The 16,765-nt window shown below is 54.4% G+C and overlaps 1 protein-coding gene and 1 long non-coding RNA gene across 3 annotated transcripts; both read right to left on the bottom strand.

Moving 5' to 3' along the window:
* Positions 1 to 494: 494 nt before the first annotated feature.
* Positions 495 to 8,906, bottom strand: LOC143660182 (uncharacterized). 2 transcript variants are annotated; one of them, XR_013163872.1, is made up of 3 exons: positions 8,811 to 8,906; positions 2,377 to 2,557; positions 495 to 779 (listed from the first exon to the last, which is right to left on the bottom strand). It is a non-coding gene; the product is annotated as an uncharacterized LOC143660182 (long non-coding RNA). The 2 variants fall into 2 exon arrangements; XR_013163873.1 differs by lacking the exon at positions 8,811 to 8,906 and adding an exon at positions 5,627 to 5,669.
* LOC143659952 (paraneoplastic antigen-like protein 8B) lies at positions 6,378 to 8,649 on the bottom strand. The gene is given in 6 exon segments (XM_077133354.1): positions 6,378 to 7,379; positions 7,382 to 7,542; positions 7,545 to 7,688; positions 7,691 to 7,959; positions 8,089 to 8,459; positions 8,461 to 8,649. Coding segments are annotated over 6 exon segments (2,136 nt in total).
* Positions 8,907 to 16,765: the final 7,859 nt, after the last annotated feature.

The following is a 16,765-nucleotide window of genomic DNA, read 5'->3' on the forward strand; positions in this document are numbered from 1 at the left end:
CTGCCTCTTCAAATCTATCGTTGTAGGTTTCCATTTTTAAAATCTCTTCTATTGTGCCTTTCATTCCCATAAGTTCTGTGATTTGTTTTTTCAAACTTTCTATTTCTTCTTTTTGTTCCCAATGTCTTCTTTATATCTTCCCTCAGCTCACTGATTTGATTTTTGATGAGATTTTCCATGTCTGTTCGGCCATCCTGGATTGGTTGTTTCAACTCCTGTATCTCACTTGAATTGTTGGTTTGTTCCTTCGACTGGGCCATATCTTCAATTTTCCTAGTATGACTTGTTATTTTTTGTTGGCATCTAGTCATTTGATTTTCCTAATTAAGTTATTCTGGAGGTTGTTGTCACTCTTTTACTTAGGATTTTCTTGCTGGATGGTTTTTTTTTCTATCTTTAACATTCAGTTAAACTTATTCTAGACCTCTAATATATGTTTTGTTTAACTGATTAGAAATTTTCAGTTCTTGTTTTTCTTTTTCTTGTTCTGCCTATATAGGGTTTTTTTTTTTTTTTTTTTAGGAGGGTCTTGTCAGATATTATGGACACCAGTCAGATTTTCCCTGATTGGACTGGCCATATCTCAGGAGGAAGGAGTCACCAGCATCAGTCTTCCCTGAGTGTGAGACCCAGCAGGTTGACAAACTTTCCTATGAAGCCTTTAGACTGTGTTTTCCCTATCCTGTCCAGCATGTGGCACTTGTCTGCCCACGGCTTCCATCAGGATAAAGTGATGTGGTGCCTTTAACCTCAGCAGATTCTCTCTGTTGGGAGAGTGACTGAGACAGAGGAGAGGTTATAGGTTGGCATTAATTGATTCAGTTTTCCAGTCCCTGGGGCCTGAATTCCTTGAGGGAGGGATATCACTTGAGCTGGGTCCCACCTTTCTCCCGGGGAAGATACAAACTTTAGGGAATTAAGTCTTGTCACCTGACTAGTTACTTTGTCTCTCAGACAAGCTTAATTCCGTCCTTGCCTAGAGCACTGTTGGAGCCTGAGAAGGTTACCAATTCTATCTAAGGAGCTGTTAGGGAGTAGAAAAAAAGGGAAAAAAGCCTTTTCAGAGGCTTCCCCTGCTCCTGGGGTTTGTCAATCAAGAGCTTAAGTTGCCTCGTGGCTCTATGTGTTGTCAGGCTCCATGTGCTCCCTTTTCTTGGGGTCCAGCCCTTTTGCAGTATTTTATACTGTCCAACTCAAAAAACCTCTCTGTCCCCCACACCCACCCGCCCCACCCCCTCTCTGCCAGAGCAAAAACTTCTAGTACCTTTTTTTTTTTTTTGCATGCTGTATAGCAGGGTCACATTTCATTGTTTCTTCATGTGAATATCCCATTATTGCGGCACCATTTGTTGAATTTTTTGTTTGCCTGGCTTTTGGAAAGTGCATGGACTGGGAATCGAACCCAGGTTTCCTGCATAGCAGGTGAGAATTCTACCACTGAACTACCCTTGCACCCTCCAAAAAGTCCTTATTCCAGGTTTATCTGAGCTGGGAGCCTATTTTCAGTAGTTAGAGTTTGTTGATTAATTCTGCAATTGGATCTTGGTTGAGCGAAGCCTTTCTGCTAGTAAAGTCTGTTTGCTTTACGCTGAGGGAACCAGCCTGCCCCACCTGTGGGGGAGGAGCACCAGCCTCTGCAACTTGGGATTTACAGTTCCATGCGGGGCCTCAGCCAGTCCATTTGGTGTACACTGCTTGTCCGGTCACTGATGTAGCCCCAGACATTGTTCTGTAATATTTCTGGCTATTTTCTAGCTGCTCTGGAGGATGAACTAAATTCCACACCTCACTAAACCACCATCTTGCCTAAACACTGTTTTAAGGCCTTAAACAGTTTTGGGGCAATAGAATACTGGAACATGGATGAAACATTGTTTACTGCCTATCCAAAAAGTTATTCTTCCTTCCCTTTCTTCCTTGCTAACAAGGATTTTATTCTTGTTAAAATACCTGAATTTTATTCAGGTATCATACAGACCTTCCTTGACTTCAGTCAGCCCTGTTTTTGGTCAGGGGGTAGCTGTGTGACACCGGCCAAAGATATCAGGGGAGATCTGCTGGGGGCTTCTGGAAAAAAAGTAGTTTCCACCCTCATGAAGAGAAATTCCCTGCCCTCTGCCCTCCCCTGGTTCCTGTCTTTGAACATGGTGTGTGAGTATGATGCCTGGAGCTCTTGCAGCCACTCAGAGACCATGAGGGGAGGCTAGGAAAATTACAGCCTCTGAGCTTGACATTGTGGGGCTGATACATCAACTTCAGCAACTCCTATCACTTGACTTCTTGCTATGTTTGCACTAAACTAACTAGAACACCATATGACCCAGCAATTCCAGCTGTATACACAAAGAAGTTGAAAACAGGGACTCAAGCAGTTACCTGTATTCCACTGTTCACAGCAGCATTCTTCATAATAGTCAAAAGATGGAAGCAAGCCAAGAGTCCATCAACAGATGAAAGGATCAAAACAATGTGGCACAGACACACGATGGAATATTCTTTGGCTGTTAGAAGGAACGAGGTTCTGAGACATGGTGCAACATGTGTCTCTGGGATGAACCTTAAAAACATAGCAAGTGAAATGAGCAAGGCACATCAGGACAGATATAAATGATTTCACGTACAAGAAATATCCAGAAATGTTTCCTGTAGAGACAGAAAGTAGATTAGAGGGTGCCTGAAGGTTACAGAGTGTTTGTAAATGTTGGAAATTTTTAAATGAAGTTAATTAAAAAAGAAAACATGCCCACACATTCTTAGCTATTTCTTCCTTCAAGAGGTAGAGATTGCTTCCCTTCTCTCTGAATAGTGACTGGACTTAAAGACCTGCTTCTGACACATAAAATATAGCAGAAGTGACAGAGCATGGCAATGGCCAAGAAACTGAGCCGTTGTAGATTCTGGTCCTCCAGCACCACTCAAGCCTTCAGATGACAGCAGACCCGGTGGACCCCTTGGCTGCCCCCAGCAGAGACACTGAACCAGAACCTCCCAGCTAAGCTGCTTCCAGATTCCTGACATTCAGAAATGGTGATAAAATAACCACTTGTTGTTTTAAGCTGTAAATTTTAGTATAACTTGTAATTTAGGAATAGAAAATATGTGGGTCATGACTTGTAGTTTAGGAATAGGAGTTACATGAGTGGGTAGGAGCTGCTTTCGTACTTCAAGTGCAAAGTGTTGAGTTGATTATCCTCCTCAACGGGAGGTTCACTACCATTCGTAGTCTGCCAACTTGTTTTATCACTTTCCTCCTTCAGCTCTCATCGTCCCCCCAAGGAATCCACAGCTGCGATGGCTGAGGAAGCAGCAAAACCAACCCAGGACCAGACAAGCAAGAGACACGCGTCCTCCCAGCACAACCCAGCAGGAACGAGAGCTTTAAGAAGTGGAAGGAGGGGAAATGAGGATGGCGTTTTAAACAGGACTGGCCTGGCCGTTTTTCCTTACTAAATGTGACTGGCGAAGCCTGAACTCTCGTAAGGATGGGAAAGGAAGATCCTACGGGGTCCACGTAGGGCGGTGAATGGAGGACACCTAAACTATTTCCTGTCTCCCTCTGCCCCTGCCAGGCCATGGCCACCAAACTCAGACCCTTCAATTAATTACTTGTCACCAAAGTGTTTATACCCCAAGGCTGGGAGGCCCATATTTAACCGGATTTCTCTTCCCGAGAACTTGTGAGAAAGAGCCTGATCCGCCTTCCTCTCTCTCTCTCCTTCTTCTGGAAGTTGGGAGACCTGGAGGGGTCAGGGCAGAGGTGACATTAGACATGTGTGACAACTACTGGGTCCAGGACGCTGCCTGAAATCCTTACCACCCGGATGAGTGGCCTTGATCATGAGCTTCTCTGCCCTCAAACTGCAAACAAACCTCCTCTCTGGGCTTGAGGGAGCTGACAAGGCCAAGGCCAGGTACTGGGGTGGGGTGAGGGGGGGAGAGGGAAATAGAGGCTTAGGTATAGTGCTGGTTTGAATCTGTTGTGTACTCCAGAAAAGCTATGCCCTTTAATCCTCAGTCAGTATTGCTGAGTGGAAACTTTTTCATTGTTTCCACGGAGATGTGACTTTTGGTAGATGGTTCTACAGAGATGTGTCTCCACCCAATCAAGATGGGGTTGCTTACTGAAGCCCTTTAAGAGCGAACCATTTTGGAAAAAGCTACAGAACCCACACAGCCAGAGATCTTTGGAGGTGAAGAAGGAATGAGCCCCAGCGGGAGCTTCATGAAACAAGAAGCCTGGAGAGAAAGCTGGCGACGTCACCGTGTTCACCATGAGCCTTCCCAGTGGAGAGAAAAACCCTGAACGTCATCGGCCTTCTTGAACCAAGGGATCTTTCCCTAGATGCTTTAGATGGGACATTTCTATAATCTTGCTTTAATTTGGACATTTTCAACTCAGAACTGTAAACTTGCAACTTAATAAATCCCGACCCCCTTTTTTTTTGGCATGGGCAGGCATCAAGAATCGAACTTAGGTCTGCAGCACGGCAGGTGAGAATTCTGTCACGGAGCCACAGTCATACCGCCCAATAAATTCCCCTTTTTAAAAGCCGTTCTGTTTCTGGTATATTGCATTCAGGCAGTTTACTAACTAAAACAGGCATGAAGGAGGACATCTGGGGGTAAGCCTGGCAGGGGCTAGGGCCCAGGTTTGGGGGCAGGAGCACAGCTGAGACCCCAGTCAGAGTGAGTCCAAAACAGAGGGCTGGGGTGGGGTTACAGGCCCCAGGGGAACCCGGGAAGGCACTGGAGGCCCTCGGTGGCTAAAGGGATGGTGTTGGGGAAGGGGCAGGGCCTGAGAGGCTGGGCAGGGCCAAGCGGGGCCACGGGGGTGGGGGTGGGGGGGGTGGGGGGGTGAGATGACCCTGGGTGGGGGGGGTGGGGGGGTGAGATGACCCTGGATGGGGCGGGTCCAAGGACCCCGCGAGAGACCACAGGCTCTGAGCAGCCAAGGACGCTGGGTGTAAATGGGTGACAGGCAGGTCCGGGGTTTTCTGGCCCAGCCGGCACCCCACCCCCACCCCACCCCGGATCCCAGAGCCCAAGGAGACCCGGCGTAACGCCTCATGCACTTTACTGAAGGCGCTGGCACTGTACGCGAGCGGGACCCTGGGCGGCTCCAGGCTGTTGCGGGGACTTCCCTGCCCCCGGCTGATGCCCTCCCGCCCGCGGCCACCTCCAGACGGGCCCTCGCCTCAAGGAGGCAGAGGTTTCCCCCAGGCCCGGGCCCACCCGGCAGCTCCACCGGCACCTGGTCGCGGTCCCGGGACGACCCCGCAGTCCCGGCTGGGAGGCTCCGAGCGCCGAGGGGCGCCCTGGCCCGGCTCGGCTGCAGCATCCGGGGTCGGCTCCAGGGCTGGGAGGACGCGCTCCGGGCCCCTGTGGCTTCCGCGACGCGCAGAGGAGCATCCCCCACCCCGCCTCCCCAACCCCTGAGCAGGGTCGGAGCTCGTCCTCCCTTGGGGAGGGAAACTGGGACAAACACACACAGACATACAAGCACACACACAGACACAGAGAGAAGGTCCCCGAAGACAGAGGCCCGGGAGGGTCCCGGGAGACCTGTGGAGGGGAACCAGCGAGCTGGCAGCGGAGGGCGGAGCACAGCACGACGCGGGACACTCACGAGCGCGCTGAAGCGTCTGCACTTGGGACCGGACGAGGCTGGCGTCCCCACCCCCACCCCGCCGACGGGTCGCGCAAGGGCACCGCCCCCCACCCCCCACCCCCGCGGGGACTTCTCCCTCTGAAGACAGAAACTGTCAGCAGCTTCCACACCGCGGAGGGTCGAGCCTCCCTCGCCTGTGGGGCTGATTCGCTCTCTCCTCTGAGGACAGGGGCGCAAAGCCAGCGCTGCAGGGGCCGGTCAGCCCCGTGGGAGAGTGGGGACAGCTGGGGACCCACGGAGGAGAGATCGCAGCCTGTCGCAGGGGGGCAGCGGAGAGAAGCCAGAACACGAATTCTTGGGAACCGCCTGGATTGAAAACGGCGGTCAATACTGAGAAGTTCCGGAAACACGGTGCCGTCGGCTGGCCAAAGGCAGCTGTGGACAGAGCAGGTGTCCTCGGCCTTGCGGAGCGGATCGCTGGTATCAGCCGCCTGGGGCAGGGCGGGCTGAGCCTTCTTCTTTCCTCCCCGCCCCCTCTCCCCTTCCCTGGAAGCTCACCCCTGTGCTCCTCCAGGCCCCTTCTCCCTCTCTTCCCTCCTCCCTCCCCTCTCCTCCTTCCCCCACCCCTGCCTCCCTCCGTCTCTCCCGACCTCTCAGCCTCCCCTTTCTCAAACGCCAGGCAGGGAGGTCCTGCTTTCAGTGTCAGCCACATCTTGTCCCCGACTGCCCCGCCGGGTGGCCGAGCCTCGACCACAGACCCCAGGTCCAATCACACGGGGGAGGGGCCGCTGGCCTCCCCACGTTGGACAAGCACGTGTCGGTGGAACAGTCCAGGCGCCAGAAAGGCACAAAGCACGCACTGGCCCTGCAGCCTCCCCAGGGAGCCGGTGTCGGAGGACACACTCATCGGGTGGGGACCCAAAGCCATGTCCCACTCAGAGACCATGTGACGCCCCCCCCCCCAGGGGCGTTTCTCCTTCCTTCCTAAGGGCTCCGTGGGGGATTCTCTCAGCTGCAAAGTGGGGGCTGAAAGTGACACCAGCCACGCCCACGGGGCGGCAGAGCAGGAGCCGCGGGAGGCGGCAGGAACCACACGGGCTGGAGGAGGTGGGGGGCAGCGGGGTGGTCCACGGCGAGGGCGCCCCCTGCAGGCGACCCCTAGACCCGCCGCGCCTGCGGGCAGCCGGGCGTCCTCGGGCCCCTCTAGCGGCACTTGGGGGGCAGCCTCCGCCCCGACGGGCCTTCCCCCGCCCCTTGGCCTCTCGGGCCTTGGCGTGCCCCCCCCTCCCCCGGCGCCCGAGCCCGCCTTCTTCTCTTCCTTCTTCTTGTTCCCGGAGGACCCGTCCAGGGCCGCCGTCCGGCTCCCGCTGCTCCTCTCGGGAGTGGCTCTCCGGCCGCCGCCCCGGCCTCCTCCTCGGGTTTTGCGAGCCCCGGGTGGGGTGGGAGCCGCGGCCGTGGACGCGCCGGCCGGGCGCAGGCCCCTGGAGCCCGTGCGCGCCCTCTTGGCCCGTCGCTTCCTGGACGCCCGGTCCTGGGGCTCGGCCGCGTCGCTCTCCGCGTCCTCCGGGTCCTCCTCGGACTCTGCCTCCTTCGCCTCCTCGGACCCCTCGCCTGACTCCCTGTTCCCGCGCGCGCCGAGCACAGCCAGGACAGCGCCCAGGTTGCCTCTGGCCAACTTGAACTTCCCGTCTCCCCGGGCGGTTCCCTTTTCCTCCCCCACCACCCCGGGCACGTCCTGGGCCACCAGGAGAGCCACTAACCCTAGGAGGCCCCGTTATCTTCATCGCCGCCCTGGTCACCCCAGCCTCCCAGCAGGCCACACCCAGCCTTCCCCTTGAGGGTGCTCTCTGGCTCGGCCAACGTGGAAATGCATTCCAGAAGATTCCCCTGGTCCTCGGCCTTCCTGGCGGCGGCCTCCTCCACCTTCACACGGTTCCTGACGTGTCCTTGGCCATGACGGACAAGACCTCTGGCAGGGCATCACTCCAGCCCAGCGACTTGATCACAGATGCTATATTCAACATGTCCTTGCAGGTTTTGGTGGCTGAGAGGGTTGTTTTGGCCATGATGGCCATGAATTTGGGTTTCCCACCTCCCCCTCTGTTAGTTGCTTGGTGGATTCCTCTGTCTCCCTTTTAGACCTTTTACTGTCCTTTGGCATCTTGTCGGCTATCTCATGGCCACCATGTCGAGTCTTCTGGTTTTCTTCCACGGTCAGACTCATCACCTCGGGGCATTCTTTCTCCATCTCCTTCTTTTTGCATCTGTCTGTCACCATCACCAGGGCTGTGAACTCCATGGGACTAACTTCTGTTCCTTGGCCTGGAGAGCAACTTCTTAATGAGCGCCTTGGTTATAAAACTGCAGGGTTTGTGCAGCTCGCCCTCCTCTTCTTCACTCACTTTGGCTTTGTCCCCCCGCCCCCCATGGTAACGTCCGGAACCCCGTGGGAACCCCGTGGGAGGAGGCTTGCTTCTCACCCTCGAGGAGGTGGACGGCTGCCATCCCTAGCCCCCTTCTTGCCTCTGACACTCTTTCCGTGACCCCTGTTGCCTCTGCGAGCCTTGTTGGCTGCACTGGGAGGGGGCCCAGCCTTCCCTGCCCCCCACCCCGACCCCTGGGCCTGGGTCCCTAAGGCTGGAGGGGTGGGCTTGTCCCCCAGGACCCTGGCCACGGCAGTTGGTATGGGCCTTTCCTCCAGCAGCAAGCGCTTCATCTGCCCCAGGACCCTCGTGTCCATGGCAAGGTCCTTACACAGCCCCCTCCAGACCCCACCCCTGCCCGGTATCTCCCTGGGGATGGCCACGTGGTTGACGTCCTCCAGGAACTCCACCAGGGCGGCCTTGGCCTTGGCCTTCTCCTTCCTTCCTAGCAGCCCTGGTAGTCCGTAGGCAGAACCGACCCAGGGGCAGGAAGGCCGGCTGCAGGACAGCCTTGATGTCCGCCTGGCTCAGGCCCTCCGGGATTTCGGTCACCAGCTGCGCCCTGTGGGCGTCCCCCTCCAGCCCCCTGCACCAGTCCTCCAGCAGGCTCAGGGCCATGGCGCCCGCCGGAGCTGCGCTGAGCTCGGGGCCGGTGGAGCTGGGGACAGCGGTGCCTCCAAAGGCTGGCCGGGAGGCCGGGGGCGCAGGGCAGGAGGTGTTGGCTGCTAGCTGCTTTGGCCCCCTCCCCAGGGCTGCAGGGGAACTGCAGGGGGGCTTACGTGTCTGCTCTCTGGACCAGGCCCCAGGGGCGTGACCGGCAGGGCCCAGGTGCTATCCTTCCGGGAGCGGCTGCTCCTGGCCACTGAAGCAGCTGGAGAGCCTCTGGGGGAGGGCGCGCCCCTCCCTCCCTCCCTCTCCAGCCAGCTGTGTGCACACTCCCTCCTGCGCCTGCGCAGTTGTCAGCAGCAGCTCGGGGCTCCCGGGCGGCTGTGTGTCTCCCTCCTCCATTGGCTCCTGCGTTCCCACGGCAACAATTTTGTGGCTGTTGCAAGGGATTGAGCATTTTGTTATAAGGAGCCCAGTGAGCATGAGAATATGTGACTTGTTTGTTCTTGGGGGTCTTTCTTGATTCGGCCTTAGGATCAGGAGGACCAAGCTGCATTCGGGGGAACCAGCCGTCACTCTGCGGGGACCAGGCCACGAGGGCTGGGAGGAATTTAAAGCTAAGGGCCAGGGAGTGGGCTCTGGTGAGACCAAGTGTCAGGGCTCATGCAGGGGCCCCTGGCCGAGCTCCTCCAGGTGTGGCTGTGGTCCAGGCTGCCACAATCCTGTGCAGAGGTGTGGAGTGCCCAGAGGGAGAGGGCTGCCTTTGGGACATCCTGAAACTGCCCCAGATCCCCAGGACGTTACTTTCATGATGTCCCAATAACTGTCTTGTTGATACTCCAAGTGCTGTGCTCATGTTCCCGGGAGGCACCGCAGGAGGCCCTCAGAGTTGTCCTGTCCCACCGTCTTCTGGAATCAGGTACTGCTGTGGTGAGCCGGGCCCAGGCACGGATGAGTCCCCGCTAATGCCGTCCCTCAACCCCCTCCTTCCACCTGCGCAAAATAGCCTAGATGACAGCAGTTATTTCTCCACTTTCAGTAGACTAGTGGCTGAGCCGTCTGTTGGCACAGGCGTGGATCTGTCCTGCAAATGCTGTGACAGAGAACAGGTCTGCTGGATGGGTTGTCTCTGGGGGAAGTGAGGCCCAAATTTATCAAATTGTTGTCACTTGTCCCCTGTTGGCAGGGGACAGTTTCCTGTGACCTCAGGTGACCATGGGAAGGGATGGTGCCAGATCTGAGCAATCAACAAGACCCTTTCTCCTCCCTGCTAGCCCTGCCCAACCTCCTGGAGCCAGAGGTACCATGTGGCAGGACCCCGAGGAGCTTCCCGAGACCCTTCCCTTGGAGCTTGGAGAATGCTTTGAGTACTGCATTAGTTAGGACTCTTTGGGTTTCAAGTTCTGAAACCTATGGGAACCTGGCTTTAGCAGAAGAGGGAATTCATTGGCTCATGTTACTGTGAAGGAATGGCTTCAGGCATGGCTGGTTCCAGGATGCCTTCATTAATTTATTCAATCAGGGACCCAGGGCAGACTCCCATTGGATCAGCTGAGTCATGTGCCTGTCCCTGCTCCAATCACAGTGACCAGAGAGGGACTGAGTGCTCTGATTGACCAGGCCTGGGTTCTCAGGTGGTTTAGATGTGCTCCACAGGAACCATCTAGAAGGAGAGGGCAGAGGGATTCCCTGAGAGAAATGGAGGCAAATTGCTCAGGAAAGGGGAATGGACACTGGGCTGGAAAGCAGAAGATTCTGCCCCAAGGGGATGGAACAGTAATGGGAGTCACTGTACCTTGATCCAGGAGGGGATGAAGGGAGGATGGGACCCTCGCCAGGAGCCCTGGGGCCTTGGCCCCCCAGCAGACCTCTGATAACCTCCCTGATGACCCCCATGGGATGAATTCGGGGGTTCTGGGAGTCTGGGGTGGTTACCCTTGGCAGGCAGCCAGGGTCTTTCTCCTTAACTGTGGGTGTTTGTTGGAGAATCTCTGGATCCCTAGGCAGGGGAGGAGGATTCATTCATTCACTTATGCTCTCTTGTCCGACACCTGGATTGATCATTCATTCATTCAATATCTCTAATGCTTGAGTTAGAAATTCCAGTCCCCCTGCCTCCTAGAGCTCGAAGCTTCCGGTAATCATACATGGAGGTGGATGCTGGGAGTGAAATCTCTGTATCCTCAGGGGAGGTGGATTGGAAGAGCTGGAGCTGGCCCTGAATCTGGGTAGGCTTCCTGGAGGAGGTGACTATGAACTGAACCTGAAGGGAGGAGATGACCCTCTGTGGCACTGAACTGAATCTGAAGGGAGGCATAGGGAAAGAGAGGAGGCACTTTCAAGGTGGTAGGAGGGAGAAGGACTAGTGGCTGAACAGAAGACAGGGTATCTGGGGAGCAGAGAGTGATGGGGTGTAGCTGAGCAGGGGATGGAAAATGGGGGAGGTGGCAGGGGCCCTTGTGGGTTTGTCACACCAGAAGTGTGACTGAGAATCAAAAGGCTGTGGGGTCACCAAGGCCGGAGCTGGAAGCTTCTCTGCAGCTTAGACACTGTGTGACATTGGGAAAATTAAACACCCCCTCTGAGCTTCACTTTCTTTGTTTGTAAAATGAAGACCCTCCTCAATACCTCTCAGAGTTGCTTTGTTGATTTGGAGATAGGCATGTGAAAGCTTAGCACAGGGCCTGGCATGCAGTACAGCTTTAAGTATCCGTGATTAGTGTCAATCATCACTCAAGATCCTTTTTGGGTCTTAGAGTAGGTTTACCTGAACCTGCATTAGGAATTTACGGGGCAGAGCGCCCTCCAGTGGACACGGAACCACAGCTCAGGGAAAAAAAGATGGAACCTGAGGTTTAAATTTTAATGGGACCCATCTTCCCTTTCTCCTTATCCCCTCCTTTCTATCCTCCCTCCCTTCCCCCCTCTCCCCTCCTCTCTCCTTCCTTTCATTCAGCACCACTTTCCCTAGGCTTTGCATTAGGGATTTGCTGGGTCAGAGTGCCCTCTGGTGGGCAAATGGAGCCATAGCTGGAACCGAAAGATGGAACCAGAGGTTTAAATTTAATGGGGCCCATGCTTCCTCTTTCCCTCCCTTCACTCCTCTTTCTCTTCCTTCCTCCCTTCATCGCTTCCATCCTTCTGTCCATTCACACATTCTCCAAATGTCTGCTCCGTGCATGGGCTCGTTCTAGGCAATGTTGGGGACCTGGCCTCCTGGGGTTCACAGCCCCATTGGGGGAGACACAGGGCTCCCTCCTGAGTAGAGCTTAGCACTGGCTTTAGGTCAGAAAGAGGCTAGGGGAGGAGAATGGGGTGCGTTATGCTGACATCCCAGGCCAGAGGGGCCTGTGTGGTTCCCTGAGGGCACTAAGGGGCCACAGAAGGGTCTAGAGTAGCAGAGGGGCAGGGCGGACAGAACAGGATGGGGTGGGGACGAGGAGGGGGAAGACGGAGGTGCAGGGCCCCATGCCAATCTTAGTCTGAGGGAAAAGCCCCTTCCCGCCCCCCGGGTGGTCCCTAGTCTGGTAGTCTGTTGGAGGCCACCCCCCACCTCTGGGCCTGGCTGGGGCTGCAGCCCTGTGTCACCAGGCAGAGCTCCAGTGGGCGCCCCTGCAGCCCTGAGCTGGCCCTGGTGGGCCTGGGGAGACCTTGGCAGGCCACTGGGGACAGGCCCTGTCCTGGGCGGGGTAGAAATGACCGTTCAGCCTCCACAGGGGGCCTGCAGAGTGGGCAAGTGTGTATGTGTGTGTGTGGAGGGGGGATGGGGTGAAGGGGGCCCTGGATCTCTGGACATGGGGCTGGGGGGGCCCTTTATGGGGTGGAGGGTTTTGTTCACACGTCTGTGGGTGTGGGTGTGGGTGTGGAGTGTGCTTCATTTGCGTAGGGCTGTGTGTGAGGGTGTCTGGGGGGTGTCTCTGTGTTCGGGTGGGGGAGGAGTCTGCGTGCAGGTGAGTGTGTGTGTGTGTGTGTGTGTGTGTGTGTGTGTGTGTGTGTGGTGTTTGTGTGGTGGGGGTCTAACTAAAAATAGCCTTTCACAGGCAACAAATTGATGTTTTTGAAAATCCCACGTCCTCACCTACTCCCTGACCTAGTTGTCAGACGAAATCTGGCGGGATCACCCCATTTCTCAGTTAAGGAAACGGAGGCTAAGAGAAGCAGAGAAAGGGAGGAACAGAACCTCGAGTTCCTGTCTCACCGACGCTTCTTTTCATCTCTTCCCACCTCCAAAGAGTCAGACCCGGTCTCCGAGCCTGCAGCCACCGTGCCCCTGCCGGGACCCCCGGCCTCCAGCAGCCCCTTTCTGCGGAGCCTGCCCGGCCCCTCGGCCCACTCAGCTGGGAACAGGGGTGTTCGAGACTCCCAGGATGTGACCAGGTCCTAGAACGGCCAGGGGGAAAGAGTGGGGGCTCCGGGCGCAGTAGCTACGCCCTGCTCGCCAACCCCATCCGCCGGCCCCCCATGCCGGGATGGGGAGTCAGCCTGCGGTGGCCGCGGCGCCCGCGATGCCCAGCAGAGGGCGCTCCAGGACCATGGGCGAAAGACGCCCCAGTGAAGGCGCTTTCTGCGCGCTCCGGGCGCGGGGGTGGATTCAGCGTCCCGGGAGGGATTCAGCTCTGAAGCGGGGTGCTGGGATCTACACTGATAACGACAACAGTAACTCCGTCTCTTGCTACATGCCGGACACTGTCTGAAGCGCTCTGATGGTTTTAACGGTAGTTTAGGCGCTCTTGTGCTCATTTTACAGATGGGGAAACTGAGGGCCAGAAAAGTTGGATGATTTGCCCAGGTTCACGGTGCGCTGGAATCTGAACCCAGGAGGTCTGGCTGGACCCAAACTCCATCCGTGTGCTTCCAGGGTCGTGAGTGGACCGTTCTTGCAGCCTGTAAAACACCCCAACCTTCCCTGGGGAGGGGCAGAGTTGTGGGCGGGGGCAATTGTCAGGAAAGGGACCGGCGTGAACTGGGTCAGGTCACCAGAGGACCGGGACGCCGGGCCTGGGAGGGTATAGTGTCCTGGGGCTCCCGGTGGTTTCTACACCTCCCTCCCCCCGCCCCCGCCAGGGTCACGGTCAGATGGGGGTGGGCTGGGAGTAATCCGCTAGGGACCAGCCACCCTTCTCAGAGGGCCTCCCGAGCGAGGGGGCTTCGGCGGGCCCTGCTTGAAGCACGGCTACGTCACAGCCTCTTCCTTCTTCCTGACCACATTAAGAGAGTACGACTCCCCTTTTCAGTTGCTTTAATGATACCGAGATTTAGGGAACCAGCCCAAGGTCGTAAGGGGCAGCGTGGGTGTCCGGGTGGGCGTGCGCCCAGGCAGCCCCACACTAACCCCCGCTCCCCTCAGCGCTCACCTTTTGTCACCTCCCGGCCCCCCTTTCTCCCCAAAGCCCGCCCTGCTCTCCGTCTGGGACGAGCAGCCTGTCCCCACCTGCCCCAGCCCAGGCAGGCTTTGCCGTCTGTCTCATCAGTCACAGCCTGGAGCAGCTGGGAAATCCAGACAAAGGTCGGTTTGGAGTCAAAACCCCGGTTTTCTGGGGCGACGGCCCTGAAAACCCTGATGAGCTTGAAACCACATCCCCAGAGGCATCCACGGGCTGGATTTGAGGACCTGGCCCTGCAGGCACCGTTTCCATCCTCCTTGCTGCCGTTTCCTGGTCACCCAAACTTGCCTCCCACCTCTGAGCTCCCCCCTGGATTCTCACGCTGGGGTGGCGACCTGCAGAGGGAGTACCTGAGACTCCCAGGCTAGTCTGCATCCGCCGCCCCCAGGGGTGCAGCAGGCGCCCGTCTCCCAGGATGGTCACTAGCAAATCTCTCCCTCCTGTCAAGACGTGAAGTCAGTTTCTCCTGCCCTGGTCTCCAGGTGGGTTTTATGACTTGATTGGACCAATAAAATTCAGCGAGAATGATGGTGTGCGAATTCCAGCCTTCTGGAACTTCTGGCAGCTTCTAAATTCTCCCTCTCAGAAGGGAAGCCACTGAAGAAGTCTGACTACCCCATACGAGGAGGCAGCCTGAGGCAGCCACGTGGAGAGGTTGTGTGAAGACAGAAATGCCCTGCAGTCCCCAGCCATTAGCATCCCTGTCGAAGCGCCAGGCATCCAAGCAACGGAATCATTTTGGACATTCCTTCCCCAATGGATTTCCATGCAGCAGAAGAACCATCCAGCTGAACTCAACCCTGTTTGATGCCAAATAGTGAGAAATGGTTTGTTTTACAGCAATAGATAATAATGTCTATGCAGTACCCTCCCACGGGTCCCACCTCACTCAGAGCAAAAACCAACGTTGTTTTATAAAGAACTGCTACAACTCAGCAACAAAAATACAAATAGCCCAATTTAAAAATAGGCAAAGGACTTGAACAGACTTTTCTGCGAAGAAGATATACAAATAGTCACTAGACACATGAAAAGATGCTCAACATAATTGGTCATCAGGAAAATGCAAATCAACCTACAGGATACCACTTCACCCCCATTAGGATGGCTGATTATTCAAAGAGACAATAATAAGTGTTGACAAGGATGCGGGACCCTTACACATTGTTGGTGGTATGGTAACATGATGAAACGACTATGAGAATTAGGTTGGCACTCCTCCTATTTAATTGAACATTGAAATACCATTTGTCCCAACATCTTGGTATATACCCTAAAGAACAGACAGCAGGGACTCAGACAGATATTTGAGCACTAATGTTCATTGCAGCATTATTCACAATTGCCAAAAGGTAGAAATGACTCAAGTGTCCATCAATAGATGAATGGATAAACAAAATGTGGTATATATCCACAATGGACTATTATTCAGTCTTAAAAAGGAAGTTCTGACGCGTGCTGGAAAGTGAATGAACTTGGACGAAGATGTGTTGTTGAGTGAAATAAGACAGACACAAAAGGACAGATATTGTGTGATTTCACTTATATGAAATACCTAGAAGAAGCAAATTTGATAGAGATAGATTACAAATTATCAAGGGCTGGGGAGGTGGGTGGGAAAAGGGAGTTATTGTTTAATGGGAGCAGAGTTTCTGTTTAAGGTGATAAAAAGTTGGGGTAGCGGATATTGGTGATGGGAGCACAATGTTGCGTATATAATTGACATCACTGAATTACACACTTGAAAGTGGCCAAAATGGGAAGTTTTTGAGTTATATATATGCTACTAAAACAGCTAAAAAGAAAAAAGCTAAAGTTGTTACACAGCCCACAAAATTTGGAATGTCTCACATATCTGCATTCTTCTTTTGGTCCTCAAACACATCAGGCTCTTCTGTGGTTCTTGGCACTTGCTAGCCAGCACACTTCAAGACTGTCTTCCTTCTTAGCTCTTTCCGTTCTCTGCTCAGCTATCATCTGCTTGTTGGGATCTTCCCATGACACCCCTGTCCCCTGGGCATTGGGGTAATTTCTCCCTAACACTTACATCATCTGGCACATCATGTATTTTAATCTTCTTATTATTATCTGTCCACACCATAGAGAACATCAGTTCCAGGAGGACAAAATTTTTGTCTTTGTTGTCCATTGGTTTCTCCCACGTGCCTAGAACAGAGCATGGCATATCATAGGTGTTTGCGATGGTCAATTTCCTGTGGCAGCTTGGCTAGGTTATGGTTCCTGGTTGTTTGTTCAAGCAAGCAGTGGTGTGATTATTACTGTGAGGGTATCTCGTAGATGGGTTAGGATCCATAGTTCGTTGATTGCATCTGTGGCTGATTGCATCTACAATCAACAAGAGTGATTGTGTTCAGCAATCTGCCCTCAGCAATCTCCTCATCTCAATCTGTTGATGGTCTTAAAGCCAGAACTGAGGATTTCAGAAATCAGAAAGAATTTCTATCTTGACTTCAGCCAACCAGCTTCTCCTGGGGGAATTCATTGGTGCCTTCATTGGTGTTTCCAACCTGCAGCCTGCTGTATGGAATTTAGACTTGTCAATCCCCATGATCACGTGAGATAATTCCTATAATGTCTTAATAGTTACATATCTGTATTTGCTGTTGGTTCTGTTTCTCTGGAGAACCTTGACTGATACAGTGCTCAGTAAACTTCTGTCAGTGCTGTAACAGAGGACTGTGGTTAACTCAACTACCTACACCAAGTTAAAAAAAAAAAAAAAG

Source organism: Tamandua tetradactyla, chromosome 16 (assembly GCF_023851605.1).
Source record: "Tamandua tetradactyla isolate mTamTet1 chromosome 16, mTamTet1.pri, whole genome shotgun sequence".
Taxonomy (NCBI): domain Eukaryota; kingdom Metazoa; phylum Chordata; class Mammalia; order Pilosa; family Myrmecophagidae; genus Tamandua; species Tamandua tetradactyla.